Here is a 21,919-nt window from a genome sequence, read left to right as displayed (position 1 = left end):
CTAATTTTCTGCACTGTTAGAGAACATGAATATATTGCATAATTGAAACAGTTAGGGTAACATATGTACATCACTTTTTACCGACTGACCAGAGGCGCATGCCCACCCCCGACAAGACTTGAACATGAACTTTCACGTGTCGCAAACACGCCTTTTTTCACCGCCAACTGTCTGTCCGACCGCACCTGAAAGCAGCACGAGAGAGGCGGTGCCTTTGTGCTGACGTCAGAGCGGGCCGGTCCTCGAGCTGGGCTGGCTGAGCACACTCTGAGCGGCGACATCCATTACCCCGGGAAGGAGAGCTAGCTTGCAAAAATGCCTCCCAAAGACCTCGACCCACCCCTAAAAGCTGGTCCATGGGCGCACGTTGTCGTGTTATTCCGCTGACACACGAGGAAGAAAAGGACATGAGTGCGATAAAATGGCAGGGTTTTGAATGTTTGATTCCTCTGGGTATCAGCGTGGCGTCGGCGGCGGGTCGTTTCCAAAGTTGTCGATTAGCAGAGCGCGTGAAGGATCGGTATTAAAGGAGCAGTACGCCTCCTGTATCCTCAAAACATGGAGAAGCCGCAGAGCGAGCTGGACCGAGACCGACAGTACTGTGAACTTTGCGGGAGGTTTGATAACCTTCTTAAGTGCGGTAGATGCCGCAGCTCCTTCTACTGCAGCAAGGAGCACCAGAAGCAGGACTGGAAGAAACACAAGCTCATTTGTAAAGAGGCGGACAAGCCGCAGCCGCCCGCACAGAAGCCCGAGCAGGCACCGCCGCCCGGGGACGACGAGGCGCCTGAGAAATGTCGAGAAGAGCAAAGCTCCGAGCAAGCAGACATTGCAAACACAAAAGCACTGAGAATTGAGGTGAGAGCTGGACATGATATGTCCGACAGCACCGTCACACCTAACGGACAGAGCAGCTTATCCCCGCAGAAACTTGCCATGGAGTGCATAGTGCCGTGCATGAATAAGCACGGCATCTGTGTGGTGGACGGCTTTGTAGGAGCAGAGATCGGGCTGGGCATTCTTGAAAATGTCAAGGCCCTGTACGAAACTGGCAAGTTCACAGACGGTCAACTGGTGAGTCAAAAGAGCGACTCCACTAAAGACATCCGAGGGGATAAAATCACGTGGATCGATGGCAAGGAGCCCCGCTGCGAGAAGATCCAATTTCTAATGAATCGCATGGACGACCTGATCAGACATTGTAATGGCAAACTGGGAAACTATGCGATAAATGGAAGAACAAAGGTAAGTACGAAGCACACGCGCATACTGCGCATCTACTGCATTCATCCTCCAGGAGCCAGAGGCTTGCTGGTGCGACACCTGCCACACACACTACAAGGTCAGGGAAGCAGCAATACTCTGCGTGGGGATGAAATCAAAAGTACCGCAGGTTTTTAACAGGGGTGCATCATTCTGCAGAAGCTTTTTTTCTCCCACTTTTGTCGTTAAAGCGCTATTAGGTGTAACAGATCAACCTTGTTTGCTAATTAGATTCGACTTTGCGGGTAAGAGGCCGGTGAGCCCTCTTCTGGCTTTGCTTTGAGTCAGAAAGGTGATTGCTGGTGCTGCTCACATGTTAATGGTTTTGTTTTGGACGCACGAAGAGTGTGCACAGACAGCGCACGTGTTCGGTCGCCATGGCAATAGAAAGACACCCTCAAATCATTGCTCTAAATAAACGCAATACCTCAACCAATAAGAAAGATTAAATTTGGATAGAGCACGTGTCTGCAGCATCTTTGAATCAAATGAAATCCAGCTGAAATCTAATGAAAGCAAAGCACGAGGCACATTGTTCTAGCAAGCAGCTGCAAGCATATGTCATGCTGGACTGTTTATTCTAGCCTAAAATGATAAAAAAAAAAAAAAAAAAGTATATTGATCCTAGTTCAGATGTGTAAATAGTTTAGCTTTCTGATGCCTACAGAATATATTCCTAAATCCATATTATCCATAGATTACTGCTCAAGTCCAGTCCTCACCTCTACAGGCTGCACTCCCTCCATTAAGTGTGTATTGTTCATATTTTGAATGACTATTGGTTTTTAGATGTGTTTCGTAGGTGTGTAATTATGTTTGGTGCTCTATTTAAAATAAACGTGATGGGGAAAGCATCAGATATAGAAAGCAGAGTTTCCAAATTAAAGATCAGATTTCGCTGAAAGCACCTTAGTAAGCAGTGAATAGCAGAGCTATATGTTCTAACAGACTGCATTAGTTTCAGGACGGTCATTCTGACCAGTGACACGACTAACACCGTTAACACATGCTGCCACATGCACAAACAATGGAGGCAGTCCAGCTTATCAGAATGTATATATTGTATTCATATGTTTGTACTTTAGCTTTTATTTTTGGTAAAATGTGAGTGATGTGAAGAAGCTGCAACCATGTGGCAGCTTTAGTGGTGACAGGTTGTGGTGATAAGTTCAGCGTCACACAACATATTTGGTTAGGCAGCATTCCTATACTGAGAAGAAAACCTGCGTGTTACAGGGGCGAAAGGAAGCTGTGGGTAGCTTCTGTTTCACTAAAATGTGTTTTCTAAGAACTTGTTTTTAATTGTCGGATGTCCTCGTTTTTTCAGGCTGAGCAGCTAGAGTTCAGAAGCTCTCCCGGCTCCTGGTTTGTTTTTTCCTAACTGTTAGTGCTGTCTAGTGGATAACGATGGTTGCGTGTGACCTGCGACTCTTGACAGATCTGGTCACCATGGCCTTATAGCATGAGACTGCCTCAGGAGAGGATGAGGTGCTTTCAGGCTTTCTCCTCTTCCTCCTCCTCTCCTGAGTGAAATTCTTTGAAGGCTATAGTCACTATTAACTAGAAGTTTAGCAACATCACTTTGAATCTGGCTAGAACCTAAACACACTAAAGCAACGGGCCTTTTATTATAATATTAGAGAAATAAATCAACTTTGTAGTCACACACCTCTCACACAGTTGATGGAGCCATCACAAATATCTGCTCTGTTGGCTGAGAATAAATAAAAGCTGCTGGACTGTGAAACAATTTTTTTTTTAATGATTTTAGTTAATATTATAATTGTTTAATATAATTATTTATTAACCTAACATCAAGCTGTTTGAGATTAAATCAGTTTTTCAGAGCGATTTCTTTAGTTTTTAAATTGAATTCAAAATGAAAAGAAAAAATAAATCAGTGAATAAGAGGTGAGTGGGATACGTGACCTAGGTTTATGGCTAAACTGACAGGTATTTTTGACCACAAAGTCTTTTTCGCAAGGGTTAGGGTTTTCTACCTACACCACAGGAAGCTTGCTGCTGCTGGTGGAGGCTGTGCGGCAGTGGGCTCGTACACTTTTGGAGACCTGCGCAGCAGCCGTGAAGTGAATAACGAGGAGCTTAAGCTCACAGCTTTACTTTCTCCAGATAAATCACTAACACTTTGAAACTGGTTCAAAGCATTGCGCACTAAACCAGTAGGTATTTTTTTACTAAAATATAAATATGATATAACATAAACTTTCTGGTCATTTGGGAAAATGTAGGGGTTTTTTTTTTTTTTTGTATTGCTTTGTCCAAATCGTGTGTAGATTAAACATGATTTAACTGCAGAGTTAACAAACACCATATATTGGAATCAGCACATTTTTAGAATAGTTTAATAATAAGTAAACATTATGGCCTTTAAAAAGGTCAGATTTCTTACAGAAGTGTTATTAAAATCTGGTACATTGGGGGGAAAAAATGGTTACAAAAGATTTAAGGTTTTATTAACAGTTATTGCATCTATGGTTGAGCCATATTACACCGTTTACGGTAATACTGGTACAATGTAAGGCAACGATAAGAAAATAAAATAGACCCTGTGCACGAGAAAATGCTAACTTCCTGGTTTGAGACCGGATGTGGGGTTGTACATTTCCGGTAGCTTTACTTTGCGGTCAATCGCTACTGCGAAGATATCCTCCAAAATCATGTCCAAAACTCGAAAATGGAAAGATCGCGTTAAGTTACAAAGAGCAGAAGGTGGGAACACTCACCACTGTTGTGTCATAAAAAATCTAATGATCAACTTTGACATTTAAAGAGTTTAGATCGATCAGTTGTTTACATCACTCAACACAAGCAGAACTGCATTACTGCAGCAGAAGACACATCGTCCACATTCAGAAGCACATCTCTGTATAGTGACTGGTCTTATGATTTAAACAGGCAAATGTTCAGCATTCAAACTACAGGTGAAGAATAGTCCAACCAGATGTTTCCCCTTTATGTCGATATCAGCTAGTCAAGTACACACCTACACAGCATGTCAACAAACCGTGAAAAAAGCCACACAAAAAATGAATGATTGCTGGTAAGGGTTTCTATACATTAGTATTTACGAAGGGTATGTTGTGACTTACCTTCAAAATTACTGTGGTCCCTCGCTAATAACGCGGTTCACCTTTCACCTTGCTGTTTCGCAGATTTTTTTAGTGCAAGTTTGCATGTTGTTTGTTTTTTTTTACGTCACATTGTGTCCTGCGTCCTGATCGCTGCAGACGATCTCCTCCGTGACGTCTCTCCTGTACAGTACAGAATCGCTGCATCGATCGCTAGCAGTGTGACTCTGAAGTGCAGTACTGTATGTCCACGATGTCCACAAAACGTTTTGCACCGTCAAAAAATAAAATTGGCTACTTGATTTCACCTATCGCTAGTTATTTTTAGAACATAACACCCGCGATAAATGAGGGACAGCTGAGAAATATAACATTTAAATCCCTTTTCTCTTTTGCCCTGAGGCGCGGGGGGAAAATATCGACAAGTCGATGAACATCATTTCAAGGTTCAAGGTTCTTTATTATTTGTCACATGCATAGTTATACAAGTATAACACACAGTGAAATGTAGCCTGACATGCTCCTCGACATGTGCAAAAATTGGGGGGGGGGGGTGTTGTTATATATATACATTGGGAAGATGGCCCCAACTGACCGAGTGCTCAGTGAATACCTCAGGCAGCAGAAACCCAAGAATGAGGAGGGAGACGAGGAACCATCATGGAAGGACAGGCCCCTGCACGGTATGTACCACCGGCAGATAGAGGAGGTGGCTGATATCCAGAAATCCTACCAGTGGCTGGACAAAGCTGGACTGAAAGACAGCACAGAGGCACTAATCATGGCAGCACAAGAACAAGCTCTGAGTACAAGATCCATAGAGGCTGGGGTCTATCACACCAGGCAAGACCCCAGGTGCAGGCTGTGTAAAGATGCCCCAGAGACTATCCAGCACATAACAGCAGGGTGCAAGATGCTAGCAGGCAAGGCATACATGGAACGCCATAACCAAGTGGCCGGCATAGTGTACAGGAACATCTGTGCCGAGTATAACCTAGAAGTCCCGAGGTCAAAATGGGAGATGCCCCCAAGGGTGGTGGAGAATGACCGAGCTAAGATCCTGTGGGACTTCCAGATACAGACGGACAAAATGGTGGTGGGTAACCAACCGGACATAGTGGTGGTAGACAAACAGAAGAAGACGGCCGTAGTGATCGATGTAGCGGTTCCCAATGACAGCAATATCAGGAAGAAGGAACACGAGAAGCTGGAGAAATACCAAGGGCTCAGAGAAGAGCTCGAGAGGATGTGGAGGGTGAAGGTAACGGTGGTCCCCGTGGTAATCGGAGCACTAGGTGCGGTGACTCCCAAGCTAGGCGAGTGGCTCCAGCAGATCCCGGGAAAAACATCGGAGATCTCTGTCCAGAAGAGCGCAGTCCTGGGAACAGCTAAGATACTGCGCAGGACCCTCAAGCTCCCAGGCCTCTGGTAGAGGACCCGAGCTTGAAGGATAAACCGCCCGCAGGGGCGTGCTGGGTGTTTTTTTTTATATATAGTATATACACTGGGTGAATGTGCAGTAGTAGCAGCAAGCAGGTGAATTCTGTACATTAATATGAATAGATATCTGACTATTTTACAGGATAGACAATATAAACATATTTAAAATTAAAGGAATTGAAATGTACATTGTTCCTTGGTTTAGTGTCTGGAAGAGTCCTGTCTCAGTCAATTATAGATGATGTGAGAGGGCGGGTGTGTGTGTTTAGGGCACGGATGGCTTGGGGATAGAAGCATTTACAGATATATTGGGTAAATGCCCAAGACATCTATAGAAATGTAAATCGCCGCTTGATTCATTCATTTGCTAAACTTGTTTTGGACCGTAAACAGGGCGTGAATAGGACACCGGAAACAAAGCTCCCCACAGGAGTTTCCGCACCGGAAGTAGCATATGCTAGCGTGCACAAAGTCAATTGCGATAGAATATGGGTAAAACGCGCATGCGCAGTTCCTTTGTTTTCATACGCACATGGCCAAAAAAGCATGGCGGCAACGGAGAATGAGAAGGGGGAAAGCGGATCGTTGAGTGAAACGGATGAACCAGAATTGGTTTGTAAAAATGGTGCCACTTCAGTGATGTGGAACTGGTTTGGTGTTTGTCCGTCAGATACCCACCAAAGCACTTTTTTTGTAGAACATGCAAGCGGGCCGTATTTGTCGGACTAAGGTGCTCGTAAATCTGGGAGTGATCTGGGTCCAAAACTCCGTCCGCTACAGGTCCCAAAGTCAACACTGAGAGTTAAAAACTGTCTAAATTCTTTCATCTTTAATAAAACGAACAGCATTGATGCTTTACCAGGTGTAACAATTAAGTTTAACATCCAGCCATCCATGAAAACAGAATTTATTGCATTTAACGGAGTTAGAAGTTAGCGGAGGTTAGCTCGCTAGTTACCTAAGCATGATATAGCATGTTCTGACTGAGAGATTTCTGAGCAAATTAAAACGTACAGCTCTGCTATCACCTCCAACATAAATGAAGACAGAAAACCAAACAGCAGTGACGTTTGTAGGGTTACTGAAGTTGGGCTAGCTGGTATATAATGATGTGATCGCTAGCGACACAGCTATGTTAGCATAACATAAACAGTGAAGCTGGAGGATGAACGCTAACTTTTTTCCACTCGATAAAAGGTAACATGAAGGTTCCTGATGGTTAGAGACAAATGCAATCTCATGGCAGGATGCTGTAAACGGACCAAACTTCAGTCAGGAGAACAACTGAGATAATCCACCCACAATAGGAGGTTAGTCATTAATATACTGCAACAACATGGGAATAGAGCAGCTGTGATAGAATACAGCATTAATGAATGAATGATACAGAAGTGGAGGAAGCAAGAAGAATGAGTTGAATAAAGTTTGATTTATCTGACTGCTTTGTTTCGCTTAATGTGCCTTATAATCCCGTGCACCTTATGGTCCGAAAAATACGTATTTGACGTTTTTATTTGGCACACTGCAGTTTAATGTTGCAAAGCACCTCTTTTTAACTTTAGTGGATATTATATTCCATTTCTACTGGAAATGCCTTTCGGTTAAACTGTCAGCAGGGAATTTGCATTTGCACTGTTAAATTTTTATATAGCTTTAATGCACATAAAAAACAGCTGCTTGTTTAAGTGAAAATAAATGGATGGGTTTTGTTGCGGTAGTAAAGTTGTGGAGTTGTATTTTGTCTTGCATTAACTATATCGTCTGTTATATCGTTTTCGCAAATTTTCAAATATATATCGTGATAAATATTTTTGGCCATATTGCCCTGCTCTAATTGGATCTAATGGTCTTTTTCTTTATGCCACTTAAATTAAATAATTTTTCCATCCAGTTAAACATTTAAAACAGAAAAATAAAAAAGTTTAAAATTCAGATTATATTTATACATTTCATCTTAGTAACTTGAAATTTCAGTTTTTCATCTAAAAAGTTTGAGTTACTAAGTTTAAATTTTGAGATAAGTTTGACTCCTACATGGCAAAATAAATAAAATTTAACAATTAAATGTCAGAAAACAGCCTTTCATAGCTCTTTGAGTTTTACAATAATTTCATTATTTGATATCCTGATCTGTAAACTTATTTTTATCTTTTTACTCTTTTGCATATAAAAACAAAGCTCCAACCTTCTGACAAGCTTTAAGCAGTTTTGAGGACTTCTTTGGTCTTTGACCTTGAGATATATTTGTCACATCTTTTTAGAGGGAAATAACAGACTATACCAGAACTGGAATTAGCGCTTAAAAATGATACACTAAGAGTTGTCCCTGATCTACATTTGTTACATCATGTTCTGTTATAACAGCCCTTGACATTTAAAGGATCTAGTGGTGAAACAGCCCACATTCGATTGAAGTCTGTGGCCTTTACTCGCTCCAGGTACTTGTTTTTATGTGCTGGCACAGCTCTAGTTGCCGTATGCTGTTATTTTTAGGTTGCTTCTCCTGTCCAGTCGGTCCCCCCTCCTCTCTCACCCTTGGCTGTTTCTTAGTAGGCCTAAATGTTTTGGAGAAAGCACATTATTTCAGGTTGTGCTGTTGATCCATGCAGCTGGCCACTCACTCACACTCTACTGAGAACTTGACTTCCTCGCCTACTGCCCTAGTTGCCTTGGCAAACACACGGCTGAACTGTGACCAGCAAATATCAGCATGACTTGCACAAATGGAAATGCTGCAAGTATCAATGGCTCAAAGGGATATGACACAATGTAAGCACAATTCGCATTGGGAGAGACAGAGGAAAAAGATTTTGCCCAAATAGTTATTAAATGGCATTGTTTCCATTTCCCCCGTTCACTTGATAACACTGTGGGAAGTTGCAGGCAGCGGGACATGTTTGTTTCTTTGCAGATCCAGCATGTTGGATGCTCTCTGATACCATTTAAACATTATCCGGAAACCTAAAGAAGTATTTAGTATTTATTTATTTATTGTCATTGTCAAGAACAATGAAATTGCGTTTGGGGCTTCCATACAACCCAAAAAAAGAAGAAAATAATAAATACCCCTTAAAACCCAAGTGTACATATTTAACCCAGTGTGACTCCAATGCAATAAGACAATCCTTAGCAATAATGTTCGTAGAAATTCAGACAAAGACCTGAGAAACATGACAAAATACAACAATGCAACCCATTCAATATTATTGTACTGTGAGATATGATATCAGATATGATATCTATTTAAGAAAGAGGGGGGGGGGGGCAGGAGGGGGAAGAGAATAAAGATATGATGCACCAATGCAGACCAGTTCATTGCTATTAAGAAGTTGGATATGGTTATTGTCCGTGAGAGGGGGGCAGAGAGTTCAGGAGCCTCACAGCCTGTGGATACAGGCTGTTGGCCAGTCTGGATGTTCTGGCCTGTATAGACCTGTACCTTCTCCCTGAGGGCAGCAGATGGAAAAGGTGGCGCGCAGGGTGATGTTGGTCCCGCAGGATACTGTGCACCCTCCTCAGACAGCGAGTGGGGAAGCTTGTAGCAGCAACATAATTGTCCTGTTACTGACTTATTTCACGCTACTGTTAGTCTGTCTTACATGATAAAAGAATAGCCAGCTAAGCTAAGGCTCCATTATAAACACCCTTACTGCTACTTTTCAAAGTTGACATTATTAAAGTTATGCCGATCACATGAAACATGATAGCCGTGTTAAGCATGCTGAAATATGACTCAGTACTGAATTTAAACACTGTACATACTGTAATGAGGTCCCACAGCAGCTTAAGTTTTCAAATATAATGCAGCCCAATACACACAAGGGAGATGTTGCTCCTGGTTTGTTTGTTTGTTTTTTTGGTCCTTTTTTTCATATCATAGGGCGCTGCAAGGCTGCACATATCCGGTTGTTCAGTCTGACGTCACTAGCCGTGTCTGGGTCTAAACTCCGCTGCAGGTCCATATATCAAACGATCACTGTGGCATTACTGAGAGTTGAAAAACTGTCTAAAGTCTTTCATCTTTAATAAAATGATCAGCGTTCTGCTCTACCAGGTGTAACAATTGAGTTTAACATCCAGGCATCCATGAAAACGGAATTTATGACATTTAACGGAGTTAGAAGTTAGCAGGGAGTTAGCTCGCTAGCTTCTATCTAAATACATTATAGCATGTCCTGACTGCAGGGTTTTGGAAACAAATTAAAACGTACAGCTCTGTTATCACTTCCAGCATAAATGAAGACAGAAAACTAAACAGCAGTGACGTTTGTAGGGTTACTGAAGTTGAGCTACCTGCTATATAATGATGTGCTACGTGACCGCTAGCGACACAGCTATGTTAGCATAATATAAACAAGCTAACTTTTTTTTCCACTCGATAAAAGTTAACGTGAGTGTTTTCGGTGGTCAGGAACAAATGTAATCGCATGGCAGGATGCTGTAAAAGGACCAAACTTCAGCCAGGAGAACAACTGAGATAATCCATCCACAATACGAAGTTAGTCATTCATATACTGCTGCATGGGCTGGGCTGTAGTTACATCCTAAGGTTTTAAAAACTGAGCTTAAATAAATGATTAGCGGTAATAAAAGCCGAGGGAGGTCAACAGTGATCACTGACTGTTTTAGGAGCTTTTTGAGATCAAATAGAAGAAAATACATAACATTAAACATGTTAACAACACAAAAGCCATATTAAACGCAGACTACTTTAGACCCGGAAGTAGGATTCGTCGCGTCATCACTGAACAACCGGATATGGATTCCAGCTGCATTACTGTCTCAAACATGACTCTTTATTGTGAAAAACAACGGGTCAACTGTGGGAAAAAAACATCCCCCTGTAACATAAGTGTAGGCAAGACCTAGAGACAACAACAAACAAACAGTTTTCTGGGCTTTCTTTCTTTTAGTGCTTCCGTATGCGATAATTTTAAAAGTTGTTTCAGCAAGGAATACAAACCAGAGACATCCCATTGATATAATTTAAATGTGTGCATTTGCAGGTTTTGTTAGTCTTAGTTGTCTGTAAATGCATTGAAGTCTGGTAATAGACTGTTAGATTAAAGATAAACATTTAAAGATGTTGTTCTTGCTTTTTATAATGTCTTTGGGCACTAATTGATTCATCAAGAATACATTTGTAAATTGTCAAGAAAAGGACGACTTTAAGGAAGTTTAATTGAAAAGCTGTTACTGTCGTAGACTGTGAGCATGTAATACGGTATGCGGTAGAGCAGGGCGATATGGCCAAAAATATTTATCACGATATATATTTGAAAATTTGCGATAACGATATAACCGACGATATAATTGATGCGAGACAAAATACAACTCCACAACATTACTAGTGCAAAAAGACAACCTTCCATTTATTTTCACTTAAACAAGAAGCTGGTTTTTATGTACATTAAAGCTTTATAAAAATGTAACAGTGCAAATGCAAATTCCTTGCTGAAAGTTTAACCAAAAGGCATTTCCAGTAGAAATGGGCTGACATATCCTGAGCATAACCATGTATAATATCCACTGAAGTTAAAAAGAGGTGCTTTGCAACATTAAACTGCAGTGTGCAGTACGTATTTTTCGGACCATAAGGTGCACAGGATTATAAGGCACATTAAGCGAAACAAAGCAGTCAGATAAATCAAACTTTATTAAACTCATTCTTCTTGCTTCCTCCACTTCTGTACCATTGATTCATTAGTGTTGAATTCTCTGGCAGCTGCTCTATTCCCATGTTGTTGCAGTATATTAATAACTAACCTCGTATTGTGGATGGATTATCTCAGTTGTTCTCCTGACTGAAGTTTGGTCCGTTTACAGCATCCTGCCATGCGATTGCATTTGTCTCTAACCATGAAGAACCTTCACGTTAACTTTTATAAGTGGAAAAGTGTTAGTGTTCGTCCTCCAGCCTCACTGTTTATGTTATGCTAACATAGCTGTGTCGCTAGCGATCACGTAGCACATCATTATATACCAATTAGCCCAACTTCAGTAACCCTACAAACGTCACTGCTGTTTAGTTTCCTGTCTTCATTTATGCTGGAAGTGACAGCAGAGCTGTACGTTTGATTTTTTTTCAGAAATCTCTCAGTCAGAACATGCTATATCATGCTTAGGTAACTAGCGAAACTAGCGAGCTAACTTCCGCTAGCTTCCTGCTAACTTCTAACTCCGTTAAATGTAATAACTTTTGTTTTCATGGATGCCTGGAAGTTAAACTTTATAGTTACACCTGGTAAAGCAGCAATGCTGATCGTTTTATTAAAGATGAAAGAATTTAGACAGTTTTTAACTCTAAGTGATGCTGCAGTGTTGTTTGACCTGAAGATTACGGAGCTTAGGACCCAGATTACTCCCAGATTTAAGAGCATCTTAGTCCGACAAATACGACAATAACGATGGCCGCTTGCATGTTCTGCAAAAAAAATGTGCTTTGTTGTGTATCTGACGGACAAACAGCAAACCAGTTCCACATCACTGAAGTTGCACCATTTTTACAAACCAATTCTGGTTCATCTGTTTCACTCAACGACCGGCCATGTGCGTATGAAAACAAAGGCACTGCGCATGCGCGTTTTACTCCCATTCTATCGCGATATTTCATTTTCCTATCGTTGCCTAACATTATACCGGTATTATCGTGAACGGTATAATATGGCCCAGCCCTAGTATGCGGTATTGCGATTTTCCGTTGTTTTTTTCAAAATCTTTTCCTCATGCTATGAAATCATCTTGTCAATTCATTCATTTCAAAGCAGTTCAACTTAAACAGGACAGAACTGGACAGACCCCTTCCTTATCAACAGAGTTTGATAACAGTGTTTTGACGTTGTTGGCAGTTATTTGCTTTTGTCATTTGTTCTGTCACAGAGCAACGTGTGGACATGTGCTTTCAGAAGGAAGTTGACCGTTGACCTAAATCTTAAAGCTCTACAGAGCGAGTAGACAAGAGGAAGTCATGTGACAGTGGTCCTCTGAGCGCTGGGGACAGCTATACGTTATGCTAAAGGCTCCACGAGCTGCTCATTCCGTCCGCCTACAGTACCAGCTTGACTTAAGTGCAGCACATTTCATGCCTGGTTTTATCCTGCTTATTGTTTAACCATCTCACTGTTGACCAGAAATAGTCTAGGAAGTATTCAGCGCTCAGGCTCACCCATCACTTTGGGGTCCTTAGGGACTAGTAAAGCGCTATATAAATACAGGCCATCATGGTCACGTATCCCCTCTCAAAGCCTGTAATTCATCTGTGGATTTCTTCAAATGCTCATGATACCATTCTTTTATTTAAAACCATAATGTGGTCTAAGCCGTGTAGAGTGATTTCTAAATCAGTGTGACATACCAGAGAGAGGGATGAATGCATCTAATTTAATCCAGCATTTGTTACAGTGTCGTTTTCTTGAATAAGTGCTCATCGGTTAAAATGAAGCTGTTAAAATATACATTTTATTAAAGCTTAAAGCGCACATCCATCCTTCTGTTTCCTATCACAGCTGTCTAAGAGCAACACCTGGCCACGATCCAGGTGGAGCCCTGAGAAAGAGCTCTTTGTTTTTTACTACTTGCAACCGTGGGCTTGAAGACAGGAAGGATTTATGGTGGGTGGAGGGTGATAGTAATGGTGGTTTTAAAAAAACAAATTAAAGCATAATTAGAATTTTTTTCTTTTAAATAGAGAAAGACAGTCTCAGGGGATCACAAGCTAATGTATTCCAAGCCCGGATAAACAGGATGGTTGCGTTCAGGAAGGGCATCTGGCATAATTTCAGTGCCATATCAAACATGAACATCCATCCACTGATGAACATATTTTTGCAAATTAGATACTTTAATAATTATAATTGCCTCTTTGCAACAGTAAATGAAGGCTTCGGCTGTTATTTAAGTCATGTTTAATATAGATGTAGATTTCACTTTGTCTTTTACTTAGAAAGCCAATTTCTTAACTCATATCTTGACATGTTCAACTGTAACATATCAACATGCTGCATCACCCAGTTTCAGAATGAGTTCACATGGCTCTCACACAGTTGATGGAGTGGATGGAGCCATCAGAGGTCAGATACAAATATCTGCTCTGTTGGTTTTTGGGCTGTTCGATATAACGATATATATCGGATGACGATATAAAAACGTCTATCGTTTCATTTTACGCAATCGTTTGTTTCGTGGTGTCGCAAAATAGACTGTTTACGGCAATATTTTTTCATTGTTTTGATGGTCACTGTAGTGGCTATGTTAATTAGTTAAAGTTCTCTCTTTCTCTTATATTTTATATAACCACACTACAGACAGACAAGCGTTTGTTTTTATGCGTTGTCGTTAGCAACAACGACGGTAAAACCACCGCGTGTCCGCTTGTTCCACATAAACCTTTCACAATAAAGCTCAAGATCCTGTTGAGACTTTTCAAAATAAACTGAATCACGTGAAAGATGCAGAGTGTTTACGGATGAGAAGCAAAAAAGAGCCGTCGTGTGCTAAAAAATAAACCTTAGACTCAAACGTTAGAACAGGCTTTTCCCTGCAGCACGCCGTGTAATAAACACAAAGAAAACGGCGGGCGTTACAACTTATGTCTAAAAATGTATCATTTCAGGCAGCGGTTAAAACACTCGACTCCAGCTACACGATGCCCAGCTGGAAACAAGTCGAGCTGCCTAAGATTCACAGAATTTACAGAAAATGTTACATTTTTGGGATTTATATCGTTATCGGATGATAGATGTCTTAATATCGGGATATGAGATTTTGGTCATCGCACAGCCCTAGTTGGTTTTCATTGAATATGAGTCAAGGCTCTTGAACTCTGTGAAAAATCATAATGATTTTAGTCAATATTGCAATTGTGATTATTTAATAGAATTATTAACTTAAACATCAAGTTATTGAGATTAAATCTTTTTTCTGGGGGATTTCCTTAATAAGCCGGTCGTGCACCTCTCGGTTTTTGTAACCTGTCGCGTTTTGCTGCCACAGCTGGGTTGAAGACTCAAGTGTTCAATCATGTCAGTTTTTTATCACCATTTTAAGGATATTTTGATACAGAAGATTAGAGGGTCACTGATTGCACATGTTTTATTATATCAGCTCTGATGTGATAGTATTGTCTGAGTGGAAACGCCTTTCGTTGAGGAGAAGACCGCAGCGGCTGTCTGCGCCTTAACGGCAAGCATAAATAGACGTGGCTTTAAAAGCCGTTAACAGCGGTGCACGAAGCGATCAACATGGTGGGTACACTGGGCCCTTTAGTAGACACTCACAGCAACCATGGGTGAACAACAAGGCGCTGAAGCTGACAGTTTTACTTTCTCTAGATAAATCTTGTTGACCGAAGGCTCTCTTTTAGTCCTCGTGGCTGGAGCTGCACTAAACAGTGAGTGAGCTTGAGATTTAAAGGGAAAGGGTGGGCTCGATTTATGACACAAGAAAAAGCGAGAGCTTTATAGCAAAAATGAATAGTAATAAAGAAAAGTTATCCTTTTTTCCCCCTGTTGGTTTTATAACTCAGTTAATTCCACTAAAATGAATAGACACAGACTGACTGACTGCAGGGCAGTTTTGGTCTGTCACTGGATCCCAGACCTGAGTTTACTCCGGGTGAAACTTAAAGCAGCTCACAGAGACCAGCATATGCATTTATCTTTAGTTCGTCAGCGGGAGAGTGTGCTGAGATATACAGCGCTTTCAAGTTTAAACAATTCCTCTCAGAATATTTGCGTAACAGTACCAGAGAGTGCGTTTGTGTTTCCACCGCAACATGTGGAGGTTAAAGGGTAGTGTTGCTGCTGCATACGTCCCTCAATTGTTCACAGCCTGCCATAAAGAAGAAAAGAGTAAACTGGGCCATTACTTTAAACAAGGATTTCCTCTGAGGCAGCACCACTCTCGGACAGATAAAGCAGTGAGCTATCCTGGGCCAAAACCCAAACTGCCGTGGTTCCCACACTCCTCTGTGCTACAAGGTCTCCATCCCAACTGTTTGTACTCATGTTTGGATAAGCATCTCTTATGTGAAGTGAGCGGACTCCTTGCAGCTTTTCCATTTTTCTCCACCCCAGTTCAAGGCTCACATCCTGAGTTATGTGTCGACACAGGGTGAAAGTTCCCTAATGTCATGTGTAGATGCATTTGTTTCACAGGTCTGTTTTAAGCAACTGTCCTTTATGTTTAAAGCTGTAATCAGTTTTTAGTTTGAGGACATGTTCTGGTAAATGTATGCCATTCTGCTGAATTTCTTAGTTATTTCCTTCTTTCTATATAGGAGCCCTTTAAATGTTTGCATTAGCATTTCTTTTACCCGACAATGTTTAAGGTACCATAGCTTAGTTAATGTTTGAGCTACAAAAAACAACTTGGGTTTATTCTCTCATTTCCCACTGAAACGTTAATCTCATATATATATATATATATATATATATATATATATATATAAATTTTATATTTATTAGGGGTGCAACAATACTCGTATCGATATTGAACCGTTCGATACAGTGCTTTCAGTTCGGTACGCATATGTATGAACAATACAAAATACATTTTTAATTTATTTTATCAACTTTCCTTCTGACGATGCTGTCTGTGTTGAGTGCTCAGTGGATCTGCGCTCGACAGTGCAGCCTAGGCGGAGTAGTCAAACGCAGATTCACTGAGCGCAGGGCAAGCTAGCGAGACAGAAGTTAAGCTCTCCTTGCAACATGGCAAATTGAACCTCCCCTACCCTCATTCAGATCTGGCGTTTGGATGTGATGTATGACCCTGAAGGTAAGCACATCATGGACTAAAGTAAAACAGTATGTTGGATGTGCCATGCAATGCTCAATTACATGGGTGGGAGCTAATGTGTTAGCGCAGTTAGCTCGTTAACGTGTTGCACGGGGCGATCCGGTAGCTCGTTAACGGAGATTTGCCGTGTTGTGGCCTTAACGTAATTTCAACGAGATTAACGCTGACAGCACTAGTGGGAACACAACGAATATGACTGCACATTTACTCCGACATCATCCTAGTGCAAAGACAAGTGGAAGCAGACAAAAACAACAAGCACGCATGCACCAAACTTTACCCGAGTCATTTAGACAGCCGTTAGCACATGATTCTCCTTATGGGGACCTGATATGTTTAATATGCTGCTGAGAATATAGCCCAGAAGAAGCGTATAGTATAGCTTTTATTTTGGAAAGAGCCATTTCTCTGTAATAAACTCTCTTTTCCAAAGATGAGTGATTCCTCAATCAGATACAGGGCTCGCAAAATCGCCTGCTCTACGTCCTGGGGCTAGCGATTTTTTCCAGTCGGGCTACCAAAATCTATCTCTGCCCTGCCCGTCGGCCTATCGTAGGAAGGAAAAATATATGTCAATGCTTTTGCATTCTTTCGGAAATGTAGCTGGGTAATTATGTCATTGGCATCGGTGAGCCACTGTCAATATGTGACATATTGAAATCGCGTTTGAATTTGCGCTTGTTTTTTGCTTTCACTTTGCAATCGCGCGAACTGTGTATAGAGAGCGACAGCACTGATTGGTGAGTGATGATAATTTGCGCACCAATTCCTCTGACATCGTTAGCTTACTATGCAAACATGATAAGTGAAATCTCCCGCAGCAAGCTCAAACATGTGCAGAGAATCGCTGAGCGTTATGTGTGTGTGTGTAAAAGCAGCAGGATACATATTGTAGCGGGTCAGGGCTGTTCGGGGTTCTGTTTGTACAGTTATGTTTTGTTTATGTTGCCATAGTGACGGGTGACGCCCTCTCACTGCGACGGTGTGTCCTTCCGGGGTCAGAGGGCGCCCTGTGTGTCGTTGTTGTTGTTGTTGCTGTGCGGTTGCCGCGCTGAGCAGTTAGCTAGCGGCAGTGTTCTTCTGCAGATGTCAATAAACGGCTGTGCTCCCTGGCTAGCTCACGGGAAGCAAGACCAAACGACACCTCCGTCTCCTCGTTGTCTGAGCTCGCCACATTGGTGTCAGAAGTGGGATGATGGTGGCACTCCATGTTCTGACCCGAGTGACTTTTCCCCCGCCGGTCGTGACCGGCCGGTGCGCCAAAAGAAGGCACCTGGACATTTGCAGGACTTTGTGTGGGGTAATGGGGTCGTCGGGGACGACTGACCCCTTAGGTGGGGGCTATGTAGCGGGTCAGGGCTGTTCGGGGTTCTGTTTGTACAGTTATGTTTTGTTTATGTTGCCATAGTGACGGGTGACGCCCTCTCACTGCGACGGTGTGTCCTTCCGGGGTCAGAGGGCGCCCTGTGTGTTGTTGTTGTTGTTGTTGTTGTTGTTGCTGTGCTGTTGCCGCGCTGAGCAGTTAGCTAGCGGCAGTGTTCTTCTGCAGATGTCAATAAACGGCTGTGCTCCCTGGCTAGCTCACGGGAAGCAAGACCAAACGACACTTCGTCTCCTCCTTGTCTGAGCTCGCCACAATATTTTAGTTCTGCTGAGCCAAATAAGACAGGTCAGGGTGAAGAAGTGACAGCCAAAGAAAAGCTTACCACAAAACGGAAAAGTTATGACAAATCAGACGATAAGGCAAAAAGAAAGTGCAGCTTTATGGTTTCATGGACAAACGAATTTCTGTGGCTGCAGTATGACGAGCTGTATATCCGGGGCTGCACATAAGTGGTCCGCAGGTGCGCATTCGCTGTCAAAATAAAAAACGGGCACAAGATAAGAAGTTGCAACGCCTGTTTGCGTACATAAGATTTTCAGGAGGAGGACAGACATTTGTTTAGAACTCTTAAAGATGTCGAAGAAGCAAGCTCCTTTAAGCAATTACTGTGATGTTCCTCCACCTCCAAACAAATGTCAGAAGGAGTCCAAACCACAAAAGAAGCACGTATTCTCGGAAAAGTAGTTGCAGGAGGTGAGCTGGCTTCAAACAAATGATGAACGCACAGAGATGTGGTGCGGAATGTGCCGTGAAAATTTAATAAATGACAAATTAAAAAGGCATGAACATTTTTTTTTTGTATTGAAAAAATGTCGAACTGTGACACCAAAGTATCGAACCGAACCGTGAATTTTGTGTATTGTTGCACCCCTAATATATACACACACACACACACACACACACACACACACACACACACACACACACACACACACACTAGTCTGGAAAAATTCATAATGCTAGTTTCCAGTCTAAAAGTACCAGATAAGTAACCCTTCAATTATTAGCTTTTATTATGCAACATTTGAAAGCATGTGCTGCAGCAGCAGTGTTTGAGTACCAGGCTTTATTTGTTATGTTCTCGGCCATTATCAAAGACCCATTTATTTAATTGACTGCTGTTTTTTGTTTTGGTTTTTTCAATCAAGGAAGTGCATGGTTTGGTACTAGTTGCAGGTTGTGCGTGTTTGTAATGTCAATTATTTTCATGCTCTTTTAATATCCATCTGTGAAATGAAGCCTTCCTTTCCTGTGGCCTCAGCGACAGCCTCTGAGCTTTCTTCTGTGACCTCCTCTCGCTCTCTGCCTGTGAATGCCCATCGGCTTCAGAAGCCATGCCTATGGAATGTAAACAAACAACACCAAGAGTAAGGTCAGCCTCCTAATGAGGGCCGCGGAGGAATGCGGAAGAATAAGTGGCTAAAGGAAGGGAAGCTCAAATAGGTATAGAGGTTAGGGGTGAAGAGAGTGAGGAAACAAGTGTGTTAAAAATAGCTTTCATTTGAAAACATTTACTCCTGTCCCCACTATATCAGCAGTAACTCTGTTAGACAAAGGGAATGGAATTATGGGCTACCTGAGTTTAGTAGGACATGTTTTTTATTGTGGGAAATATGATTTTTTTTTCCCTTCCCTTCCCAACTATTATTATTATTATTATTATTTATATAGTTGTTATTATTTTAATACAGATTCTAACACGCCGAGGCTGTCTGGATTTTGCATTTTTGTAAATGTTTTAGCTAAAACATCTTATTCTCTTAGGATTTTTGTTTTTGTATAGACCAGCAATCCATATAGGTTTAGCTGTTATGCATGTCATGTTTTTTTTGTAACAAGAATAATCACAAACCGCTCTTGCATTTGTTATATAGCATGTGCTGATGTCAAGCTTTCCTGGATCTGATGAAGCATTAGAACGTTTCTACAGCTGTCTATTTGAGGGAATTGTAAGCTAAAATGCCGCGTCAGGAGTTTTGCAGAGCGCCTAGGCTCTTGCACCTCGGCTCAGCAGACGCACAAACACACACACGCTTCCCCTACACACACACACACACACACACACACACACACACACACACACACACACACACATCTCCTAGCAGCCGCTGTTTACCCATCTCCAGCCTTGCAGCGCAAGCCCAGCAGTTGAGGGTGGGAGGGGTGACATTGCCGAGGATCAGCCAGCCCTCCTCACGATCTGCACGTAGCACAACCATTAAAATACTGCAGCCTCTGGAGGGAGGCCAAGAGTCAAAGTTCACTCAGTTCACTCTTGTCTTCTTCTCCAGCCCCACCCCTATGCTTTCTCTGTCTGTGCCCCTCTACCTCTTTCTCTGCCACACACAGACTCACACAAAGAAAGAAAACATACTGGATTGCGACTTACTTACAGGAAGCGCTTTGTCAGTTCGTACCCCCCCCCATCCCCCAACCCAGCACCTGTTCTTGTTAAACCCACCCCATTTATATTTAAAAAAAAAAAAAAGATAAAATACATGCAGCCAGAGCTACCTCCCCCATCTTTATGTCAGATTTTTTGTTGTTTTTCAGCTTTAAAGGCCCTGATAATGTGCATTCCAGCGGTAACCTGCATCACACAAAACATGTGAACACAATGTGGACTGACGCAAGTAACTGTGATCAGACATGTAGAGTAAGAAGATGCCGACGTGGGTCTGATGTCATTTTATTTTAATGCTCTCACTATGGCGTTAAAAGGCTTTGCACGCAAAGATTTACAATTTTTCTGTGGTGCAGTGAAATAATCATGAAATTTGTGCATGTACAGAAGTAAATGTACCTGTTCAACTCCCGGATGTTCATTTTGAATCCCAGCACCTTCAGTCTTTTCTTTGTTGAAAGGGTAGCTTTAACTTCTAAATGTGCTAGCATAGATGCTCTATAATATTTTACAGGGTAGAAACCCCGAGGAAGAAGTTTAGTCTACACTGAGTGTTTATAATAATGTTGCTATGGTTTATGTTGATGCAAGTTCTTGAAAGAATGTGGATGAACTTGCCTTTGTCTGTCATATCGCTGCTTAGACACTGCTTAGCATGAGGGCTTATTCCACCCTGTGTGCACGTTCACCACTCATCTGAAAAGAAAACACACGCTGTTTGGTGTTCAAGTGTCAGCTGTAATTTCCAGTGCAAAAGCTCTGAGATGTCTGAGAAATCTCTACTGTTAAAGAAAACACATTTTTCTGTATCACAGTCCTCGGGGTGGTGTGCAAATCACCGCTTGTGTGCGTCTTATTCCTGAAGGGCATTCGAAGGAGCGGGCGTGCTCCCTCGATGTTTACACCGAGAAGTTTACAAGAGCTCGTGGAGGTTCACTGCCAACACCCAAGCAGATCATGCAAGTCTTAGTAGAGCAGGAAGAGACGAGGGGAAGTTGCAGCATGATATCTCCGGTTTATTTTCCTTGCCAGTTTAAAGTTTATAACGAGGCAGCTGTGTTTTAGGCAGCTTGTGCCTTGTGTCAGTCCTGGTGCAGGTGAGGCAGTGCTACAGTCAGACTGCGGCGAGGCTTTCTGCTACTTCCACATCACGAGCCAGCAAATGCAGTTCGAGCTCCTTTGCTCCCGTTCTTCCCTTCTTTCTTGTCCTTGCAGTACAGCTTTTGTTTGACAGATGAGCTGTAGAGACTGAATGCCTACATTTCTGCTGTTGTCACTGCATATCTGTTTTTACTAATCAGGGGTTTTTTTTCATGTTCCTCTCTTCAGGCAATGGTGGCATGTTACCCCGGAAACGGGACAGGATATGTGCGCCATGTGGATAACCCTAACGGCGATGGACGGTGTGTCACATGCATATATTACCTTAATAGAGATTGGAATGCCAAGGTATGGTAGTGATGTGTGGAGAACCTTCTTGTTATCACCATTTGATTCAAGAGTGATTTGAAATTAGAGCCCTACCGATACCCGGCCGTTATT

The 21,919-nt window shown here is 42.0% G+C and overlaps 1 protein-coding gene across 1 annotated transcript in view; it reads left to right on the top strand.

The window, feature by feature from the left end:
• Positions 1 to 267: 267 nt before the first annotated feature.
• Positions 268 to 21,919, top strand: part of egln1a (egl-9 family hypoxia-inducible factor 1a) — a 38,160-nt gene continuing 16,508 nt past the window's right edge. The window contains exons 1-2 of the mRNA XM_085368834.1: positions 268 to 1,245; positions 21,707 to 21,826. Coding sequence (XP_085224960.1) covers positions 559 to 1,245; positions 21,707 to 21,826 — 807 coding nt within the window. The 5' untranslated portion in view covers positions 268 to 558. The remainder of the gene's footprint in view (positions 1,246 to 21,706; positions 21,827 to 21,919) is intronic.

Source organism: Diplotaxodon limnothrissa, linkage group LG13 (genome assembly GCF_057381915.1).
Source record: "Diplotaxodon limnothrissa isolate DT_005_m linkage group LG13, D_limnothrissa_male_GT1.1, whole genome shotgun sequence".
NCBI lineage: Eukaryota > Metazoa > Chordata > Actinopteri > Cichliformes > Cichlidae > Diplotaxodon > Diplotaxodon limnothrissa.
The sequence above is the reverse complement of the archived record's forward strand: the minus strand, read 5'-3'. Positions and strand labels throughout refer to the sequence as shown.